Source organism: Solanum dulcamara, chromosome 10, assembly GCF_947179165.1.
Source record: "Solanum dulcamara chromosome 10, daSolDulc1.2, whole genome shotgun sequence".
NCBI classification, from domain to species: Eukaryota; Viridiplantae; Streptophyta; class Magnoliopsida; order Solanales; family Solanaceae; genus Solanum; species Solanum dulcamara.
In genome coordinates, this window is record NC_077246.1 from 67,753,265 (window position 1) to 67,769,230 (window position 15,966).

The 15,966-nt window shown below is 38.0% G+C and overlaps 1 protein-coding gene across 4 annotated transcripts in view; it reads left to right on the forward strand.

Annotated features, from left to right (window-relative positions):
* Nucleotides 1-1,067: 1,067 nt before the first annotated feature.
* The window catches only part of LOC129871563 (histone acetyltransferase HAC1-like), a 29,424-nt gene continuing 14,525 nt past the window's right edge, over nucleotides 1,068-15,966 (forward strand). Inside the window, exons 1-10 of one of the 4 annotated variants that reach the window (XM_055946512.1) lie at nucleotides 1,068-1,407; nucleotides 2,630-2,941; nucleotides 4,483-4,597; nucleotides 4,713-4,992; nucleotides 5,096-5,608; nucleotides 5,779-6,213; nucleotides 6,357-7,483; nucleotides 11,785-12,081; nucleotides 12,733-13,011; nucleotides 14,373-14,501. In XM_055946512.1, the coding sequence (XP_055802487.1) occupies nucleotides 2,751-2,941; nucleotides 4,483-4,597; nucleotides 4,713-4,992; nucleotides 5,096-5,608; nucleotides 5,779-6,213; nucleotides 6,357-7,483; nucleotides 11,785-12,081; nucleotides 12,733-13,011; nucleotides 14,373-14,501 (3,366 nt within the window). In that variant the 5' untranslated portion in view covers nucleotides 1,068-1,407; nucleotides 2,630-2,750. The remainder of the gene's footprint in view (nucleotides 1,408-2,629; nucleotides 2,942-4,482; nucleotides 4,598-4,712; nucleotides 4,993-5,095; nucleotides 5,609-5,778; nucleotides 6,214-6,356; nucleotides 7,484-11,784; nucleotides 12,082-12,732; nucleotides 13,012-14,372; nucleotides 14,502-15,966) is intronic. The other 3 variants (XM_055946511.1, XM_055946513.1, XM_055946514.1) reach the window with 3 other exon arrangements.

Here is a 15,966-nt window from a genome sequence, read left to right on the forward strand (position 1 = left end):
TATAAAGAAGCCATCACATGACTCTATAATAACTTGTGTTATTTGGGTGTTGTTTCCTAACTTTGATTCCTATGGATTGTTATAAGTGACGTTGCAATTGATGCATGTACTATTTGGGCATCATTTCCTATAATGAAGCCATCACATGACTCGACAATAAATCGTGCTATTTGGATGTCATTTCCTGGCTCTGATTCTTGTGGATTGTTTTAAGTGACGTTGCAATTGATGTATGTACTATTTGGACGTCATTTCTTATAAAGAAGCCAACATATGACTCGAGGATAACTCGTGCTATTTAGGTGTCGTTTCCATATGACTCGAGGATAACTCGTGCTATTTAGGTGTCGTTTCCTAGCTCTGATTCCTATGGATTGTTTTAAGTGATGATGCAATTGATGCATGTACTATTTGGGCATCATTTTCTATAAAGAAGCCAACACATGACTCGACAATAACTCGTGCTATTTGATTGTCGTTTCCTAGCTCTGATTCTTATGAATTGTTATAAGTGATGTTGCAATTAATGCATGTACTATTTGAGCGTCATTTCCTATAAAGAAGCCAATCCATAACTTGACAATTACTCGTGCTATTTGGGTGTCGTTTTCCAGCTCTAATTCCTGTGGATTGTTTTAAGTGACGTTGCGATTGATGCATGTACTATTTAGGCGTCATTTCTTATAAAGAAGCCAACACATGTCTCCACAATAACTTGTGCTATTTGGGTGTCGTTTCCTAGCTCTGATTCTTATGGATCGTTTTACAATGGTATGATTACGATGCTTGCTCCGCGTGAAAGAGATACCAACTTTCTTTACGGATGTTGAAGTCGACACGTTACTCAACAATACAAAAAGAATAATTTTATAATGACATATCAAATTATTTTTTCTTCATTAAAGTATAATTTTGTTGAATCTAAATTTACATTCTTTTATAGTTTATTTTAATATTCATATTTAAATAATATCCTAAAAAATATGAAAAAACTTTTTGTAAAATCTTTTTTTATAACATCTATATACCAAAAATAATTCCAAAACTTTTACTACTAGTGCAACCAATGAGACTATGCAAATTAAATTACAATCTACCCCCAATAATCTTCCAAACCTCAACTTTTCGCCATTCCCGTAAAAGTCCCTCTTTGTTCTGTATATCATCTCGACGTCTCTCACCGTCGCCGTAATAATCATCTTCGCCGCCGGCGTATATCCATCATCCACCCACTCGATCTTGAAGGTTCGATGGCTAACCCTATTTTCGTCTCCCAAAAATCCACATGATTTTTTTGTCGATTCTTCACAACCTCTGCAATTTCTATCGGTACTGAAATTAGGGGAATTCCAGTGAAGTTTTCCTGGAATTTATGAAATTCAAAATGTAATCGGATGTTTTATATAGGTATTTGGATTAAGCTTTCTTAAATTCCTCCCTATGGAAGTGGCTTCTTCTCCCTATGTTCAAAATTGATATTTTTTAAAAATAAATTAGGGCTTTTTATGCCCTCATTGAATTCGATTAAGCTGTTTTTTTGTTTTGTTTATTAGTTCATTTAGGGGTAAGGTTTGCTTGAACACTACCCTCCTCAAAACCCACTTATGTGATTACACTGAGCATGTTGTTGTTGTTATTATAAGTTCATGCTGGTTATCACAGTTTTAATTAGCTGAGCTTCTTTTTGCTTGAACCTTTTTTCCCCTCTGGCTCAAGAATTTCCTCTTTTTTCTTTGGGTATGTTACCTTTTTTCTTTGGGTATGTTGTTGTTGTAAGGTCATGATCAGAGGATTGATCATTGAATTTTTCTATGCTAGCTGTTGACTTGCCACAATGTTCTTAGTTTACCTGGATTTTCGAACAACTATTGTGGTCGGCCCTTCCCCGGACCCTGCTCATAGCGGGCGCTTTAGTGCACCGGGCTGCCCTTTTTTATACTTTGTGAAGCTCACATTGGCTGAGTTGATTAAATTAGTTGAACAGTTGTCTTCAGCTTGAATCTTGAGGTGATATTGGGGCTTGATCAAGCTTGTGCACCAAATAAAAGGGCAACCCAGTGCACTAAAGCTCCCGCTATGCACAGGGTCCGAGAAGGGCCCGACCACAATGGTGTATTGTACGCAACCTTACTTTGCATTAACAAAATACGAAGTTGGCGTTGACAATTATTACAATTTGTGTCTATGACTCAATCCATGTCATACACAGTCGTATAAATTTAATTTGGTTATATCACCTGCATCTCTCTTTTCCAGCCCTAAAATGGGCAACATGATCACTCACTATTTTTTTATTTTGAGTCGAGCATAGTATTAATTAGTATGTTTTTTCTGTTGTTCAATTATGCAATGTTGACGCTCTTTGAATTACGTGTAGAGTCTGTTTAGCGATGAAGTTAGTTGGAGTCCTGGTCACTGGGAATGTATTGCGGTTCCTGTCCTTACCCTGTTGTTCAGATACACAAGAATTGGTTTTTGTTATTCTTTTTCCTTATCAGTTGCATCATGTTGTAGCTACTGTTTTTGCGAATTTCATCTATCAGATTGTAATTTCTCCTGTAATGCTTTTAGATGACGTGATGAATTAGACAGACTACCTTTTAAATCGTTGGTATTATTTCAACTGTAGGTTTCACAATATTCTTGAATTTGATTGAAAACTAATGATATGCGGGATTCTCAACCATTTGAATGGGTGCTGATAGTCCACTTGTGAAGTATACCTTATTCTGAAAGACACAAGAAAACAAATGAACTTTCAGCAAATGTCGGGGCAGATTTCTGGGCAGGTTCCAAATCAAAGTGGCACTTCTTTGCCTGGGATACCCCAGCAGAATGGAAATCCTTCTCCTATGCAGATGCAAAATTCAGGTGTTCATCGTACTCTGCCCAATATGGAGTCTGAGTTCTTGAAAGTTCGCAGATATATTTCACGGAAGATGTAAGATATTATATTTCTTGTCTTTTTTCTTTTGATCTTAAAATCAACAAGGGAAGATATCATTTTTCCTTCTAAACAAAAAGGAAGATATATTATATATCTAGTCGTCCATTAGTATTTTGTTAAGGCAATTTATTTCTTACTTAATCCTATTAGGGAGGGATGTGGAGTTGGATGGTGTAGACTCAGGCTGAGATGAAGAGCTACTAATGACCAACTTGTTTGCATTAGTTTAACACGTTTTCTTTGATAACTAAGTCTACTTCAATGCTGAAAGAGTTGTTGGTGGAGGTCATATGTGAAAATCAGAGGTTGGATACCGTACGAACATATGAAAAACCAAGTCTTCTGCTAGCATTGATTTTTTAGGGAGGCAAAACTGACTAAGTTAAATTTTCGTTTGCTGGGTCCCTTGCCTTTCTTTAGCTCCTGTAAAGCACTGATTCTCTCGAAAGCTGCTTCAACAAGCTGTTGTTCTGTTTTGACTGGGAAAGTTTATAAAAGTATTTTTAGTTAGGAGTTTAGAAAGGACTTCAACTTCAAAATACTAGAGTACGTAGGTGATATTTAGACACAACAATAGAAGATGATGAAAGAGAGTAGTTTGAGGTGTTGTTTAGCTATTGCAAAACTTGTGGAGGGGTTTGTAATCTGCTTTTCTATTACCAAACACTGATGGATTTTGGCAGGTTGTAACCCCTTGAGAGCTTAAGAAGAAAATCAATATTACTTGACCTTACTTGTAGTGGGGTAAGCCAACCTGGTGGATTAGAAGAAGAGGGAACAAGAGCCAGAAGAGATGGTGGAAAATCATTCCACACTGCATATAGTGGAATGTATGGAAAGAGAGAAATAGCAGAAGCTTTGAAGATAGGTCCAATTCCATTCATAAAGTTAAATGGAATTGTATTATATCTTTTTATTATTGGTGCAAAAAGATAGAAATAGATGAACTAGAACTAGTAGATTTGTTAGGATCTCTGTAAGTAGCTTCCTCCTACTCTCTGTTTGCCTCTTTTTGAAGGTCTCCAGCATATCCTTAATGCTGAGGAATACAACGTTACCAATTTCAAAAAAAAAAAGCCAACCTGGTGGATGAATTCTTCTGGTTCTGGGGAACACCTACCTTTTATCCCTCTATTTCTTTTGCAAACCGTCTGTAAATGTATTTCCAGCAAGTAATAAGTGGTCAGCATGGTATTTTATGAGCTTGAAACCGTCCCTCGTATGAGAATAAGCACTTGATAAATGCACAGGGAAATGGTGTGTGAACGTTAAGTGTTTCTTGGGTGCTTTTGACAACTTGAAGTACGTTGTTTAATGAGCTTATTGGCTCGTTATTTTCAGATTCTCCATTATGTACTCTCTGTTCAATTGGTCCAAAAAGATGCTCTTGTTTTTATATTGTTCATGATCATGATTCTTCTTCCGAACTCCCCAATTATTTGTTAAATCTCTTTTTCATGGAATTTATCTTCCATATTGCTGCTGAGTTATCTGATGATAACTGATGCTAACCTTACAACGTTTCTATTGACCAGCTATGAGTATCTCATGCGGCGGCAGCAGCAGCAATCCCAGGAGATGCAACCACAGAGGGTTGTGGATCTAGTTAAACGCCTGGAGGAGAGCTTGTTCAAGAGTGCTTCAACAAAGGTTTACTGCTGTTTCAGTTTTGTTTATTATTTAGTATGACGTCAAATATTGTGCTATCATGAAAAGTCATTTTTATTCATTTTGTGAATGATGCTGCATCTTTTTCATGCTTTAGGAGGAGTATATGGATCTATCTACTCTGGAGAACCGATTACTTTCTGTGATTAAACGCCTTCCTCTGAATAATCATAGCCAACAATTGTCCCACATTAATTCATCTGCTTCCATTGGTACAATGATACCAACTCCAGGCATGCCCCGAAGTTTGAATGCGTCCCTTATTGGAACATCATCTGTCGACAGTTCCGTGACTGCTGGAAGTACTATTACATCCTCTGCAGTTAACTCTGGAAGCTTCGTGCGGACAACCAATTTCCCCTCTGGCAGTATGCATGGTGTTTCATTTATTTATGCTGATGATATTACTTTGAGGCATTATTTCTTTCCAAATATTAAGATATTTACTTCACTCTGGTGTAACAGAACTCATCCTTGCAGGCCCCTTGCCAAATGGATATCAGCAGTCTACATCCAATTTCTCAATCAATTCTGGTGGGAACAACCTGGTGCCATCCATGGGTGGACAAAGAATAACAAGCCAAATGATTCCCACTCCTGGGTTTAGTAATAGTGATAACTCCAATAATAATAGCAGTGCACAATCTCACATCAATTTGGAATCATCTAATGGTGGTGCTGCCTTTTCTGGGGTTGATTCCACAACCGTGTCACAGCCACTACAACAAAAGCAACATATTTCTGGTCAAAACAGCCGTATACTGCATACACTTGGCAGCCATATGGGTGGTGGAATCAGGTCAGGATTGCAGAATAGATCCTATGGACAGTCAACTGCGCCTCTGAATGAGGGGCTTGGAATGATTGGGAACAATTTGCAGCATTTGAATGGTCCTGGAGCCTCTGAGGATTATACATCCACTACCGTGTATGGAGACTCTCCAAAGTCGCTACCTCAACATTTTGATCAACATCAGCAACCAGAAATGCAAGGTGATTCCTCAGCACAACACATACCTTAAGCTAGTTCTTGCAATATGCCTCTTTCCATGTTTTGATAATGTTAGAAGTATTTCATTGTTTTATATAACAGGTGATAGATATGGTATTAGTAAACTGAAACTTCAGTGTCTGAAACTTGTATACTCCTGTGTCTTCTGCAGGCACAGTCATCAGTAGTCAGAGCTTGAGTGCTGTAGACTTACAGTCCATGTCAAAAATAAACTCCCCTTTGATGAGCAATACGTCGAACTTGACTGCCTCTCAGCAGATGCCAAATGCAACGGTTCAACCTGTCGTTCAATCAGAGAAGATGAACTTTCAGTCCCAGCATTATCTGGGAGATGATCATTTATCTTCTCATCAGCCTCAACAATATCAACAGCAGCCTCAACAATTTCAGCATCAACATCAGTTTGCTCAACATTTATCCCAACAGAAGCTACAAAGTCAGCAGCAACAACTATTGTTAAGGAGCAGTGCTGTTGGAGCTCAGCTGCCATCTAATCCTGGTACTCAAGTAAAATCTGAACCTGAAAATCATGATGAGGCCCTGCAAAATCAGTTTCAACCGAAAACCGTTGGAGACCAATCTAAAGGTAATCAGTTGCTTCTCTAATTTAGCCAGCATCCATCTGTTCATTACTTTCTCAATCTTCAGATCCAATGCAACAATGTTACATCCAAACCAGCTTATTGCTGATTCTTGGTTTAAGCCATCTCTCTAATGGAGTTTACTCAGGTGCAGTATTGCAGGGTGAATGGTATCCCAAATCTCAAGATGGGTCTCAGATACCAGGTAGCTTCTTTGAACCGAATGCTCAAGAGGAATTGCGTCAGAGAACTTCCACGCAAGAGGAAGCACAGCCCAATAATTTGTCTACAGAGGGATCTTTGGCCAGTCAATCTGTTGCTAATAGAACAGTTGAAACCAATAATTCGAGCAGTGCAATCCGCAGATCTGGTAACGTTCCTCGTGAACGGCAGTATCTTAATCAGCAGAGGTGGCTGTTGTTTTTGATTCATGCGCGTCGATGTTCTGCTCCTGAAGGAAAATGTCCTGAAAACAATTGCATACACGCACAAAAACTATTGAGGCATATGGAAAGATGCAGTAAATTTGATTGCCGGTATCTTCGGTGCCCTGAAACAAAGGTTTTAATCAATCATTATAGGCAGTGCAAGAATGTAAACTGTCCCGTTTGCATTCCTGTCAAGAAATTTATGCAGACACAGCAAAAAATGTTTGGTCGTCCTGGCTATATTTCTGATATGACAAATTCCCTCAATGGTACTTGTAGAACCTATGATGCTGTTGAAACTACTTCTAAGTTGACTGGCAACCTGAGTCCACTGGCAGTTAAAACTCCAGAAGATTTGCAGCCTTCTCTTAAGCGCATGAAGATAGAGCCATCTTCTCAACGTCATATCTTGGAAACTCAAAATTTTGTGCCAGTTTCGGCCTGTGAGTCTATTGTTTTGCAAGATACTCAGCTTGTTGAACAGAATGATGCTGTGGTAATGAAGGCTGAAGTCACTGAAGTAAAGATGGAAGCTCTTGCAAATGCTGTGCAAGTTGGTCCTGGGAGTACTGATATAGCAAAGAATAATTTGGATGATACATACACCCAAAGGCTTACTAGTGATTCTCTTGCATCAAGTACTCCAGGTTGTCTTATGAAGCAGGAAAATGTTAATACTGAGAAAGACATAGATCAGCCTAAACAGGAAAATACTTCAGCACCCTCTGAAAGTACAACTGAATCCAAATCTGGGAAGCCTAAAATAAAGGGTGTCTCGATGATGGAACTTTTTACCCCAGAGCAGGTCCGGGAACACATTATAGGTCTGAGGCAATGGATAGGCCAGGTCAGTCAGATATATTTTGGGCTCACTATACTCCTACATTTGGGAATTCTGCAGTTTGGTTGTTCAAGAAATTGCCATTTAAACGAGTGATTTACTTTCTTTTATTTTTCTAGATAAGAACTCGATAACCAGTTAGTTAAAAATAGGGATGTTCGGTTACCTTCCCTATGAAGAAGTGGCCTGAGTTGCTTAAAGGATTTAATAGAAAACATGTTTTCAGAAGTTCTTTGTTCTTTTAGCATTTCTACACTTTGACCAAGTATTCTAAAGGTATGAGGCATACTGTGAACTGAGATTTATATTTCTTTGATCTGAAATGATTCTTCCAATGTCAAGAGCGTGCGGTTGCTGTCCTAACTGTTGGTCAGATCATTCATAATTTGTTGAATGCACTCGAGGGTGTCGCCTAGTAGTCAATGAATCTGGAATAGACCATGGAAGACCAGGGTTCAAATCCTAGCAGAAGCAAAAAAAAGGCTTTCTTTATTTCTGTCTAAGGCTTGGGGACGAAGTTACGTGGTACTTGTATTGGTCGGAGATAGCAGGTACTTGGTAGGTTAGTCGAGGTGCAGGTTCCAGGCAAGCTTACCCATAACACCATTTTTTTTTTTGGTAACAAATGTAAATATTACCATTAACAACCAAATCCAATACACCTAGGGAGCACCTAATTCCACAGCTACCTTCATAGAAGGGGACTATGTAAGTTAAGCCTTAAACATATCTCTTATTACATAGTGAATTGTTGAACCAAATAATCACACCTTTAGCCTTTCTTAGACTTTCTAACTATATCTAATCTAACATTGAAGCTTTGCTTTATCTGTATAATAGTTGTATCTGTAGTCTTAGTTGTACCCCTATACAATTTCCAATTCCTGGCCTACCACACATGGTATACTATCGAACTCCAAAGCGCTGCTATTATTTCCTTATATATTTGCTTCCAGTTCTTCCTTCTAATTCTGCTCAGTACTTGCTTGACATCTCCTGCTGGAATCTGCACTCCAGACCATTGTACCATTGCTCTTGTGATTTGTTTGGTCCAGTCACAATCAGAAAACAAATGTTTTTGTGTCTCTACAGCTTGCGTAGCACATAAACTGCATGTTATGTTATCCACTGGCACATTTATCCTTTGTAGTCTATCTTTAGTCAGCAACCTTCCCTGCACAGCTATCCAAACTATAAATCTATGCCTTGGTTGAGAGATTTTATTCCAGATTAACTCTGCAATTCGCATCTTACTCTGGACCCCTAATAGTGAGACGTAACTTGCTCCTGTTGAGTATTTCCCATTAGCTGTTAGGACATACGTGCCTTGAGAATACCACTCCAGCATGTCTTTCTTTACTGCATTCAACTTTCTCCAATACCAACTACTATCTTGTGGAGGTGCATGCGCCCAGATGTCATGGTTCTCTTTCATATACACTCCATGTACCCATCTAACCCATAAAACATCCGTGTTGCCACAACAACTTCCCCACTGATGCTACATTCCACAATTTGCTACCTTTGATATTCAGACCACCATACTTCTTAGGCACACATACTTTATCCCATGCTATCAGTGGAGTCTTCCTTTTGGCCTCAGAGCTACCCCACAAGTACTCCCTACATCTCTTGTCAACTTCTTTTATCACGCTTTGAGGTAATATGAATACCAAACCCCAGAAACTATGTATAGAAAACAGTACTGAGATTATTACCTGCAACCTCCCTGCATAAGACAACTGTTTTGACTAGACTTTAGTGATTCTGCTCGTGATCTTCTCAGTCAGTTGATGACACTCCATTTTGCTTCATTTCTTTGAAGATAGTGGTAGCCCTAGGTACCTAATGGGAAATGAGCCCTGTGAAAATCCTGTTCTTGACAGCAGTTGACTCTTGGTGTACTCATCCACCCCAGCAATGAATTTATGTGACTTGTCCATACTTGCAACTAAGCCAGTAACATTACTGAAGTGTTGCAATGCCTCCATAACTCTACTTACTGATGGGACATCTCCTTTGCAGAAGATCATCAAGTCATCCGCAAATACTAAGTGTGTCAGCTTGACATTCTTGCACATTGGATGAAATCTAAAATCAGGCAGCTCACACATCCACTTCAATGTCCTGGATAAGTATTCCATCACAATTACAAATAATAGAGGCGACATAGGGTCCCCTTGCCTTAACCCTCGTCTTCCCGCAAAGAAATCATGTCCTTCTCCATTTTCTTTAACTGTGAACATAGGAGATGTAATACAAGGCATGACACGATCGACAAATCTGGTTGGAAATCCATACCCCTTCAAGGCTTCATTCACAAATTCCCAGTTAACCATGTCATACGCTTTCCTCAAATCAATTTTCCTCAAGCATCTAGGAGAAGTTTGTCGATTATAATGCCTTAATATATCATGACATATTAAGACATTATGTAACATAGACCTTCCTTGAACAAATGCTGATTGGTTATCTGCTACTATGTGAGTTATAGCCACTTTGAGCCTCATACAAATCATTTTGGTGATGCTCTTATACAACACATTGCAGCAGGATATAGGTCTATACTGGCTAGCAAATTCTGGTACAGGAATCTTAGGGATCAAAGCTATATTAGTAGCATTGAGTTGTTTCAATAGCTTACCATTCCCAAACAACTCTAGAATCGCTTCTGTAATATCTTTCCCAACTATCTCCCAAGCTGCCCTGAAGAACCCACTACCATAGCCATCTGGTCCCGGGCTTTTGTTACAATCTATCTTGAACATTGCTTCCTTCACATCCCTACTTGTGAAATCTTGCATCAATGCTACTTGTTGTTCTATAGTAAGGAGAGGACCATTGCGCAGGAATATAGGGTGAGCAGCCTCCTTTGTAGTATATTCCTGTCCTAGTAATTCCTTATAGAAGTTCACAAATATGGTTGCAATAGCCTCCTGATCATATTGCCATTCACTCTTATCATCCTTTACTTGTGTTACAGCCTGTTGGAGTCTTTTATGTTTAATCACAGCAAAGAAATACCTGGTACAATCATCACCCAGCTTCAACCATGTTGCCTTGCTCTGTTGCTGAAGAAACATCTCTGCCATGTAAGAAGTGTGCCTATATTTTCCATATTTTTCTATCTCCTCCTGTTGCAGTGCTATATTCAAAGGGTCAATCTGAAGTTTCTCCTGAATAACTTTCAGAGCATTTCTATCTTCACTAGCTTCAGTTACTATATTCCTGAAATATTGAGTATTCAATTTCTTTAGACCTGGTTTTAGTAGTTTCAGTTTTCGTACTACTGTCCACATCCTACAACCCTTCACATGTTTATTCCATACGCTTTGGATTGTATCATTAAATAGTGGATGTTGAGACCAAACATTGCAGTATTGAAAAGCTCGCCTTGTTCTAGTAATCTGATTCTGCAGATAAACCTTAGCAGGGCAGTGGTCACTTATACCTTCAGGTAGATAAGAAGCACCACATGAAGGTATAGTGTTCAACCAAGTTGAATTAATAAACATCCAATCTATCCTGGAGTATATTCTGTTTCCTTTACTCCTATCATTCCATGTATACTTATGCCTTTGATGGGGTAATTCTATCAAATCACTTACTTCGATGCAGTTTTGAAATTCAGAAACTTCAGGCCATGTGACAGGGTTACCTCCTAATCTATCATCAGAATGTAGCACTGAGTTGAAATCACCCAACAATATCCATGGTTCTACACATGTAGAGCTTTGGTTTGTTATCTCCCTCCAAAAGTCTCTTCTTTCCTCTCTAGCATTGAATGCATAGACAATTGACACCCTAAATGTTAGTTGCATAGGAATGTAGCAAACCTTACAAGTTAGCATTTGAGCTGATCTCGCCAGGAACTCATAACACCATTGTTTTATATGTTTTTAAAAATTAATAGTTCGTTGTCCTCTAGCTGAAGTTGGAAGAAGAATAATGGGTAATTCGGGTAGTTATGTGCCTAATAATCTTTCCAGTAAGTGGCTAATAAGATCTGTCAGATCTTAGTAGTTGTCAAGTACTATAAGGCTTAACTAAGAGTTTCTGATGATAATGAAGTGCTATGCTATTTACAGGAAATGTACTATTTTAACTTCTTTCATGTAATCCTTCTACCATGTTATGTAGACTCAACTGTTTATGCTTATTTCTTTTTTCTATTGATCTTCAGTGCTTGTAGTTGGACAAGTGGCTGATTTGTTGCTATATATGGTCTTCCTTTTGGTGACATTTTTGGTTTTATTTCTAATCTGTATGAGTAAACTTTTTCCTTTCTGTTCTGTTTTGCTTGACAGAGCAAAGCGAAAGCAGAAAAAAATCAAGCAATGGAGCATTCTATGAGTGAAAATTCTTGTCAGTTATGTGCAGTTGAGAAGCTAAATTTTGAACCTCCACCCATATATTGTACTCCATGTGGTGCTCGCATTAAACGTAATGCGATGTATTATACCATTGGAGCCGGTGATACACGACACTACTTCTGCATTCCATGTTATAATGAGGCCCGTGGAGACACCATCGTTGTTGATGGAACCACCGTTCCAAAGGCGAGGATGGAGAAAAAGAGAAATGATGAGGAGACTGAAGAATGGGTATCTGTCGAACTCTTTGCATTTTATTTGACAAATATAGTATCTTAGTCTATTATTATATTAGAGAGAGTTGAGGCTGAAGCAGGCAGCAGTCCGTCGACGTGCCTGCTTCAACAAGGGTATTTTTGGAAAAAGCAAAAGAAAATGCTTTTTTGTTTCATTTTAATTAATTAGTGTACAACTTTTCCGAATTGGGGGACCTACTTTATCCACGCCTTTTAGTTTTAAATTCATGTCCTTTAGGTATAGCTTTATTACTTTGAATGTTGCTGATATTTGTGTAAATTTTGTAGCTACTTTGAGGTTAAAATCGAGAGTCGATGAAGAAAAATATTCCAATTATGGACATCCCAATGGGTCCCGTCACATTAGGTTTTTGAGAAAAAAGAATGAGATGATTTACCACCACACATATATATATAATTTATTTTAGAGCAAAAATTTAAAATCATTTAACTAAAACAACTTAAAAAAATAAGTTTGTGAACAAATATTGGGCCCGTGCATAACACAGTTTTCCTCACTAGTTTACTGTAGAAACAGTGTTTTGGAAACTAGTATGGTCAATGCTTTTTGTCAATACCATGTTTCTTTTCTTCTAGTTTTAATTTTTATTGGTCCTGTTATATAAGTGGTTACTGCTTTGCGCAGTGGGTGCAATGTGATAAGTGTGAAGCTTGGCAACATCAGATTTGCGCTTTATTTAATGGTAGAAGGAATGATGGCGGACAAGCTGAGTATACCTGTCCCAATTGCTACATAGCAGAAGTTGAAAGAGGTGAGCGCAAGCCCTTACCACAAAGTGCTGTTCTTGGAGCAAAAGATCTGCCTCAAACAACTCTCAGTGATCACATTGAGAAACGATTAGCTAATAGTTTGAAGGAGGAACGGGAAAAAAGAGCAAAGCGTGAAGGAAAAGGTTATGATGAGGTAAGTCAATTGGCTTGACTTACCTGTTAATGTTATGCAGTATAAAATGATTAATGCATTGAGACTTGATTCCTCTGATATGTAAACAACATCAACTACTACTACACTCAGTTCCAAACAAGTTGGGTATGAATATCTGAATTCTGACTGACCATGTTTGTCCATTTATATTAATCTCAGTCCAAAATTGTATTAAATAAAAAAAGAAGTACTAGAAGTTCTCTCTATTTATAATTACATAAATTCTATGTTGGGGCTAAAACAGTTCTAGATAGCATACCTAAACATTTAATAAAACCTTATCACTTTATTTTTTTGATAAGGTAAATAATTTTATTAGAAATTGGGGGAAAACCCGGGATACTTTATCACTTTGTAAAAAACTGACTCCTAGAGAGCATAGGATCTAGAGTATACACACTAACATGGTTTAAACACATTCCCAGCTAATTGATATCATTTATATAGATCTTTTTGTTCCATTATGCTCCATCTTTCGCCAAGTCTGGGTGGATATCAAGGAATTGGAGGCCCTTTGAGACTACTTTTCCATGTGATTTTAGGTCTAGCTCGTCCTCTTAAACACCTTTACTCACCACAATTTCCGACTTACTGATTGGTGCATTTGAAGGTCGATGCCTTTACCAAATCATCTCAAGGGACCGTCTCATTTCATCCTTAGTAGATGCTAATAAGTACTTCCTACACTTTCTTGCAAATGTGATCACTTTAGTCTTTTTATAATCTTGTATGGTCGTACATCGATCTTAGTATTCATATATTTGGAGTACAATTTTCTAGATGTGTTGGACTTTAACAATTCAACATTCACTCCCATATAACATTGCTGGGCTTATAACTGTTTGATAGAACTTACCTTTTACTTTGGTATTCATCCTTATCACATAGCACTCAGGTAGAATCTCTCCATTTCAACCATGGAGGGTAGTTGGATTGTATAAAAATTAATAGGCCCAGACATCCACGAATCATGGTCTGCTCTTTCTGTGGATGCTGCTTTTGTTACTTTAACCTGTATTGATGTTATAGTCCAGTTGATTAGGGCCAGTCTTCTTGAGGAAGAAATTAGAAATTAACATTCTAGGGTCCTAATCTGCAGCTGTAAGTGTTGGAGATGTTTGGAAGTGAATTTGCATTTCTCTATAGCTCATGGAGTTTGAGCTATTATTCGTGAATAAGTCAACTGTTAGCATTTTTTCCATCAATGTTTCTTTCTCGTTGGGAAAAAAATATCATCTTTAGCTTTTTCTAACTTCTGTTTCTGCATTTAGTTTTGGTAGTGATGTTAACAAGTTCACTTGTGCCTTCCTAATTTTTCTCCTACTTGTATTCGTTTGTAGGTTCCTGGAGCGGAAGGACTTGTTGTAAGAATTGTTTCATCTGTGGACAAAAAGTTAGAAGTGAAACCACGGTTTCTTGATATATTTCAGGAAGAGAACTATCCGCTGGAATTCCCGTACAAATCGAAGGTACCTTCATGCAGAACTGAATCATGCTCATGAATGTCAATTCGGGTTAAATGATTTGAATGAATGTCACATATCTTTATTTGGCACTAGTTTACTGAGAATTAGTCGCAGGAGTATCTCGATAACTTTTATTTTGAAAAGGTAAGATGATTTTAAAGAAAATAAGCAACAAAGGATGTGTTGTAGCAACTGGTACACTATTTACAGAAGAAAAACCAGCAAATCATGCCTGTTTTAATTTAATTTCCTAGTCTTTTAGGGCTTCTAACATCTGCAAAACTGATTCAACATTATTCATATGTTCCAATCTACACCATGAGCAAAATAATAAATATACATTTGAATTTCATGTTAACGATAGAATCAGCAGAATCGTTGAAACATCCACTGCTTCTCTGTCCAAATAGTCCACCAAATGATGCAGGGCCCTTGATCCAATGCCTATGCTTGTTCTTTCTTTGTCCAGTTCTGTTCCAGCATCTCATTAACTCACTTGTTGAACTAGGCATGACCCAATGCTGACCAGTAATATTCAGAAAAAATCTGCCACAGTTGTTTGGTAAGTTTGCAGTGCAATCCATATAGGAGGCATTAACTGCATTGAGCTAGCCGTCTTTTTTGTAGATTGTCATGAGTAAGATAAGCTTCTTTCCTCACAATTCAAGTGAACAGGCTACCTTGAGAGAAGCTTTATCATTCCAGATTTGCTTCCAAGGCCAAGACTTTTCTAGATTCGCTTCTCCTGTGAGATCTCTGTAGCAAGAAGACACTGTAAACATTCCTTTGCTGTTGAGCAACCATCTTATGGTATCTTCTGAGTCACTGAGATTTGAATGGTTGAAAAGTTCAACAGCTCTGTTAGCCTCTTATTCATTGAGATTCCTTCTGGAGCTGATACTCCTTCCCATCTCTTTATTGTCTGCCAAAGAAGCTGAATTTATTTGCTGCCAGTAAAAAATGAACAAATCTGGGAACTGGCTCTTCAGTGGCTCAGTTCCAATTGATTTATCCTTCCAGAAGGAGATCTTCACTTCATTGTCCACCTTGAACCCTATTTTAGACTTAAAACAGCGCCAATGGGTTCTAATGTCTTCCTAAATTAAAACCCCTAAGGCAACTTTAACTTCTCTAGTATGCCATTGCTCCTCTGCTCCATATTTGTTGTTAATCGCAGCAACCCAAAGGGCATCTACTTCTGATTACATCTCCGTAACACTTCCGCAACAGGCTTTTATCCTGAAGTCTGAGCTTATTAATCCTCAAACACCATCTGAAGTCTGAGATTCTAGCTTTTTTTTATAGGAGCATGTCCTTGTTTCCTTCCAACAAATTCCAACAACAAAATCCTTCAACTTCCAACAACAAATTTTCAAACTTGGAATAGGTTCTGTTCCTTACTAGTCACGTCATAGAAGTTGTATAGGAGCATGTCCTTGTTTCCTTATAGAATTACAAGAAAACAATT